Genomic DNA, 6,476 nt, shown 5'->3' on the forward strand with positions numbered 1-6,476 from the left:
GTAATTTTTAAAAATATTTTTGCAACTCTAAGGGTGGTAGGCAAGATCTCATGCATCCTAGGAAAGTGCTTCCCTAATGAGCTATGCCACAATCCTCAAACTGTTAACAAAGGTTTTCTCTAGGTCAGAATTAAACAAACTATGACCCATGAATCAAGTCTTGCTCCCCAACTATTTTGTAAATAAAGTTTTATTGGAACTCAGTCACACTCATTCATTTAAGCATGGACCATGGTTTTCTTAGCACTATGAACAGGACTGAGTCATTCTAACAGAGTCTAGACAACCTTCAAGGATAAAATGATTCTCTGTTGGTTTTTTTTTCCTTATTTTTCTAAATTCAGAGCCATTTTTGTATTTTCAATAATTGTTAAGCAAAACTTTATAAAGCAAAGAAGGAAGCACCAGAAGACTGGGCTTTGATATCACTGGTGTGAAAGGAATGATACCTCAGCTGGTAAGGAAGAAGCTCAGGTAAGAGGAGTCTGAGAGGAAGGGCAGGGGCTGGAGGTAGCTCAGCACAGAGTTCACGAGGCCCAGGGTGAAAAAGAGAGACTCAGCATAATAACTGCGATAACCAGTGATGGGGAACCTCAACTCTCCTCGAATTTCCTCCAGACTCAAAAACAAATCCCAGCATAAAGGTGAGGAGATGAGTAAGAAACCCCAGCCTTAGCTGAGGAGCTACTGGCAACCAATAGCTGGGGAGGGGGAAAGTCAGTCTTCTTTAAGAGTTTGACTCTAGGTAGGTTAACCAGGCTCCAGTGGATGAACCCACATTGAAGTACATTTGGGGGCACAAATTAGATTCAATAGACCTTTAAAAATTGAATATATATATATATCCCCAGTGTTGGAATTACAAATGCATGCCACTACAGTCAGGCATTTTGACATGGATCCTGGGGAGTGAACGCAGGTCCTTATATATGAACATAAACAGAATATATGAATTGGATAGGAGTCAGTAAGGGGAGAAATCAGATGGGGAGGGGGTCTGTATATGACCAAAATATTGTATAAAATTTCCTTTAATTCCAGCACCTAGGAGGCAAATCTCTGTGAGATCAAAGCCAGCCTGGTCTACAGTGTGAGTTCCAGGCCAGCTGTAGCTACAGGGAGACTCTCAAAAAGACCAAGAAAAAAAGTACACCAAATAAATTGAGAGTAGGCATACTGTACTCACTCTGCTAGCCTAGGTTAGCCCCTTTTGCTTCTTCCTTTAGCCAGCTTTTAAAGTTCTCCTTACACAGAAATCCTTGCCATTTCTTAAGTATTTCCTACATGTCAAATAAAGAGTGAAATTCTGAGTTCTGAAAATTCTCTTCTAATCCTTATCATGGTATCATATGCAACTATCCATATTTGCATTCTACAATTAGCATTTTACAACGTGCCGTGCACACAAGAGGTGTTTAGTAAATGCCACTGAGCTGAAATCAAAGGTTTGTTTGGGTTTTTGTCTTTTTGTGTATGTGCTGGGTAACAAATGGAGGTCCTGGCCCATGAGATGCAAATACTCTACCACTGAGCCACACTTCCAGTCTGAAGATGAAATTCTTAAGCCAACAGTTTCTTTATTTAGAAAGCCTATGACTTTACAACATATTGAGATATTTCACAATAATAATTTTTATGCTTTAACACAGGAAACTTCCTCTTTGAGTAGCTGCTGTGGTGGGAGGACACCTTCCTACATTATCACATTTTTTCTCTTCTCTACATAATATTCTTTTAACACACTTCAGTTCTAATCTTCACTAGCACAGGAACTCACCAAAATCTTGAATACAAAATAAGTATTAGAATAATAGGTGATTTTACAAAACCTTCAGGAGGCCAACTGAGCATCTTAAATAGGGTGTTAAAGAATGTGTCTTCTTTTGATGTTAAATATCAGCATCTAAGCAGAAATGGAAAATGCTAGTATCCACTGAAGACAGAGGAAGTGACAGGGTTGGGCTATCTGGGAGCAGCACGGAAATGAAGCAAAGCAGACTACAGAGCCTGGTCCCGAGCCTGCTCCTCTCCAGTCCTTGATCATAGAGGACTCGTCTTAAGGAAGCTATTTTTCTCATTATGTCAAAGAAGGCAGGAGACCACGATTTCTTAACATGGTCCCTCCTGTTTCTTTTCTCTTTGTGTATGTATGTGAGCATAGGTGCACATGCATGTGCATATATGTGTATGTGTGGGTACGGGTGCATGTAGGTATGCCAATGCATGTTCTTATGTATGAGGAAGTATAGAAATTGGAGGACAACATCTGTCTCCTTCATGAAAAGATCTTTTATTGGCTTGGAGTTCACCAATTAGGCTACACTCGCTGCCCAGTACACCCCAGGAATTTTCCTGTCAACACCTCCCCAGTGTTGGAATTACAAATGCATGCCACCACAGTCAAGCATTTTGACATGGGTTCTGGGGAATGAACTCAGGTCCTCGTGCTTGCAAGGCAAGTGCTTTACTGACTAGGCCACCCCCAGTCTGCCTCTTGTTTCTTCAACCTTCTTCCTAAACACTGTGCATACACTCACTGTGTGCCAAGCAAACATGAGACAAGCTAGATTTGATCAAGGGGCTGTTTGTCTATGAATGCAACTCCAAGAACTTATTTTCTTGCTCTCACTACAAAACCCAAAGTTAATGTTTCTTCCCCAGTCACCCTGCATACCAACTACTATGTAAAGCAGTGTGTCCTGGTACATTCTGATTTTACCTATCCTCCTTTGTCAAGTGAATACATGAAACAACTTCAAGGGAGAAAAGGCAGTTGGATAAATAGACAAAGATCTGTTCTTTCAGAGTAAGAGATCTGTGAAGCTCCTAAAAACAGACCATTTAGAAGCAGTCAGGGTCCATGAATGCAGGAGGATTGCCTACAGGAGGCAATAAGGAGCAGCAGGCTCCCCCAAACTACCAGAAACCAACCTGACTTCCTTGGTCCTGGTCCCAACCCTCTTGGTTCCTTCTGACTTGAGTTCATGGCCCTCTGGCTGACCTTTTTTTTTTTTTTTTTTTTTTTTTTTTTTTTTTTTTTTTTTTAGCAGAGCGCTTCCTCTCTTACACATAGCTTCTTTGAAAATAAAGAAAAAGGAGCTAGCAATTTGTTTGTTTGTGGGAGGAATTCTTAACTGGCTGGCTAATTACTTCACTTTCTGTGCACACTCTCAGAAGGGCCATCTTATTTCCAAGGTCAAAAATGAGGAACAAATGCAAAAAGCTAAAATATTGCTATCCACTAGTGGTAGGGAATTTAGGTTCCCCCACTATGATCCCTCATCTAGCAACTGCATACTATCTCCTAGGTAGACTTTACTTTCTGCTAAGAGAGTAAGAAAAAAAGATCTTCTGTAACAAGAAAATATAAATATAAACAAGTCAATATTCTATTTAGCTAAAAAAAAAAAATGGTAGTCTGAGCCAGGTGTGGTGGTGCAGACTTATAATCCTAACACTCAGGAAGCTGAGGCAAGAGAAATGAATTTGAGGCTAGCCTGGATGATACAGAGAGTTTGATGCCAGCCTGGGGTACATGATAAGACACTGTCTCAAAAAAATAAAATAAAACAAAAAAAACTGAGTCCCTCCCAAGTCTCTCAAAATACACTACTAAATAGAAGTTAGATTGTTAAAGACACTATTTAAACCTCAATATCTTTGTCAGGGTTAGTAAAATGTGATGCCAAATGGTATAAACTTGAATTCTAACAGCATTTGAGTAACTTTTAGGAACTGTACTAAATGGCAATTGTATAACTTTTCATAAACCACCTATTTCTCTGTGCACCAATTTCCACATGTATAGAATTGAGACGATGATTTCCACCTCAAAGCAGCCCCACAGAGAAGATCTGAGACATGTGTATAGTGTGTGTGAACACCTGGCATACAGTGAGAGATGGCAACAGCCATTTTCTTCAGTACAGCTTGCTTCAACGCAAATTTTAACAAATGCTCAAACCCAAACTTCAATCCTAAAGACACTGTACACGTAGCTCAAATGACAAGATTCAAGAAACAGCTCATTCAAGTGAACATCTGCTTCTATGGGGCAACTAACACAAAACCAGAAATCCAATTTCCCATGACTTCAAGTCTGATAATAAATACAAATTAAGTAATGGTGAAGGTGTTTTTTTTTTCCTGTAGAGATAATGGCATTATGTTTTTAATTCACATATAATTAGGCTAGATTTGCATCCTGAAATTCCCTTTATAATCTTTGCTCACAGATTCATCTTACCTTGCATTGTCCAGCAACTCAGCCATAGCTCCAAAGAGGAAACTGTGCGTCATACTGGTGGGGAAAGATAAAGGTACATTCTTAATTAGAGTGAAAGATGCAAGATACAGGCAACAAAGGCTCTTATTTCTAAATGATCAGTTAGGGGGCTATTCTAGAAACAACTTGCTAAGTGAGGTCAGGACTCTGAAGTAGAAGGTCTGTACTACAAGACCAGAGTAAGAACACATTTATGTTTGTTTAATATTAACTTTTTGATCAGCATACAAAGAAATGGGTTTCACTGTGACCTTTCTTTTTTTTTTCATACTTTTGTTTTTATGAGTATGAGCATGTTGTCTGCATGAAAGGTACAATGTGCCTCTGTCATGCAAAGCCCACGGAGGCCTGAAGATGGCATCAGATCCCCTGGAACTGGAGTTACAGATGGTTGGCAGCCACCATGTGGGTGCTGGGAACCAAATCTGGGTCCTGTGGAAGAGCGGCTAGTGGTCTTAACCACTGAGCCATCTCCAGCCTAGTCTTCATAGAGACATAGTATTATGCTTTGTTCTTCTTAGTCTATTAACATTTTTGCCAAAATATATTAATAAAAGGAAGACTCTGGTAAACTTATTTTTGCTAGGGAAAAAAATTGGTATTTTAAGTTTTCTTTATAAATATAGTCAAACTGACTTGATGCAGTGGGCCTTAACACCCAGGACAGAGTACATGGGTTTCAGTGGGGTGGGGGGACTATGGGAGGGTTCTGGTGGGGATGGGGCTAAAAGATGATTCAGATTGTTTTGAGATATTATTCTGTATGAAATACAACAAAATTTAATAAAAACAAATTTTAAAAAAGAATAACACATATACTAAAAGTAAATATATAGTCAAGGTTTTTTTTAATCATTAAAATCACAGTATTTATGACCAATTTATTTTTGGAGAATACTTATCAAAAATCTATCAACCAAAGGGACATAGGCTCCATCTGAAGACACAGGTGTAGGCAGGAGACCCCTATGTGTCCCACCAATCTATATTTAACTGTGGAACCTTTCCAATGTCGAGAAGATGCTCTTTAAGTAAACTCCCAATATATCTATGGCTTCTCACCTGTGCCCTCATGACAGACTGTTGCTAACAGAGCACAGTGGACTGCCTTCTCTACTTCCAGCAGGGCTAAATGGTTTACTGTGGGTGAAATCAGGCTGCCTTCAGGGTTAGACTTTCCTGATATTGATATTTCAGTCAGCAATTGTGGCATAACATTATGGTAAAATCCAGAGTGCAATATTTTCTTTATGTGTAAGAAACATGTATTAGAAGCAAGAGAGGTACATTCACATACATACAAACATATATGTCTATGTGTACTGATTTGTACAAGAGAAAGCACCATCTGGTATGCCTAAATTCTACAAACATCTCAGGCCACAGGGCAGCACTTTATAGTTTAAAATTCATTTAAGAAAACACACACACACACACACACACTCATTTTTTAAACTTCAGACACAGATGCTAATGAAAGGTGTTTGAATCAGTCTGTCTTCACATTTTCTGATTTATTTTAGAGTAGATACTGGAAGAAGAACCAAAGAGTTATGGGGAAGAAAGATGAAAAATGAATACTGTATGTTTTCCCTATACACTCCAGAACGCAAAAACTGTTTTGAGGGTTCCTCCCCAAAACAGAGGGAGCCTAGTGGGAGGAGGGAGTAAAGACAAGAGAGGGCCACAGGGTGGGGGAAAATATGAATAAAGTACAATGGCATATATGTATGAAATACCATAATTAAACTCAACAATTGGCTATTTTTAAATTAGTTTGTAGTTATTAAAACACTTGTTATGGGGCTGGAGAGACGGCTCAGCAGTTAAGAGCACTGACTGCTCTTGCAGAGGACCCGGGTTCGATTTCCAGCACCCATATGGTGGCTACAAACTGTCCTTAACTCCAGTTCCAGGGGACTCCGAAACCCTCTCTGACCTCTGCAGCATTGCATGACACAGGTGCACTCATATACATGCAGGCAATAAATACACTCATACACATAAAATAAAAATAATAAATAGAATTATTTTTTTAAATCCTTGTTAGCCAGGTATGGTGGTGCAGTCCTGTATTCCCAGCATTTGGGAGGCAGAGGCAGTGGGCATTTGTGAGTTCAAGGCCAGCCTGGTCTATATAGTGAGTTCCAGGATCGCTCAGGCTACAGGGAGACCCTGTCTCAAAACGACC

General features: G+C 39.5%; 1 protein-coding gene across 1 annotated transcript in view; it reads right to left on the minus strand.

Annotated features, from left to right (window-relative positions):
- LOC103741091 (MORC family CW-type zinc finger protein 1-like) overlaps positions 1-6,476 on the minus strand; it is a 77,645-nt gene that overhangs the window by 68,434 nt on the left and 2,735 nt on the right. Inside the window, exon 2 of the mRNA XM_008841774.2 lies at positions 4,247-4,300. Coding sequence (XP_008839996.2) covers positions 4,247-4,300 — 54 coding nt within the window. The remainder of the gene's footprint in view (positions 1-4,246; positions 4,301-6,476) is intronic.

This window comes from Nannospalax galili, unplaced genomic scaffold (assembly GCF_000622305.1).
Source record: "Nannospalax galili isolate Female #2095 unplaced genomic scaffold, S.galili_v1.0 scaffold1320, whole genome shotgun sequence".
NCBI classification, from domain to species: Eukaryota; Metazoa; Chordata; class Mammalia; order Rodentia; family Spalacidae; genus Nannospalax; species Nannospalax galili.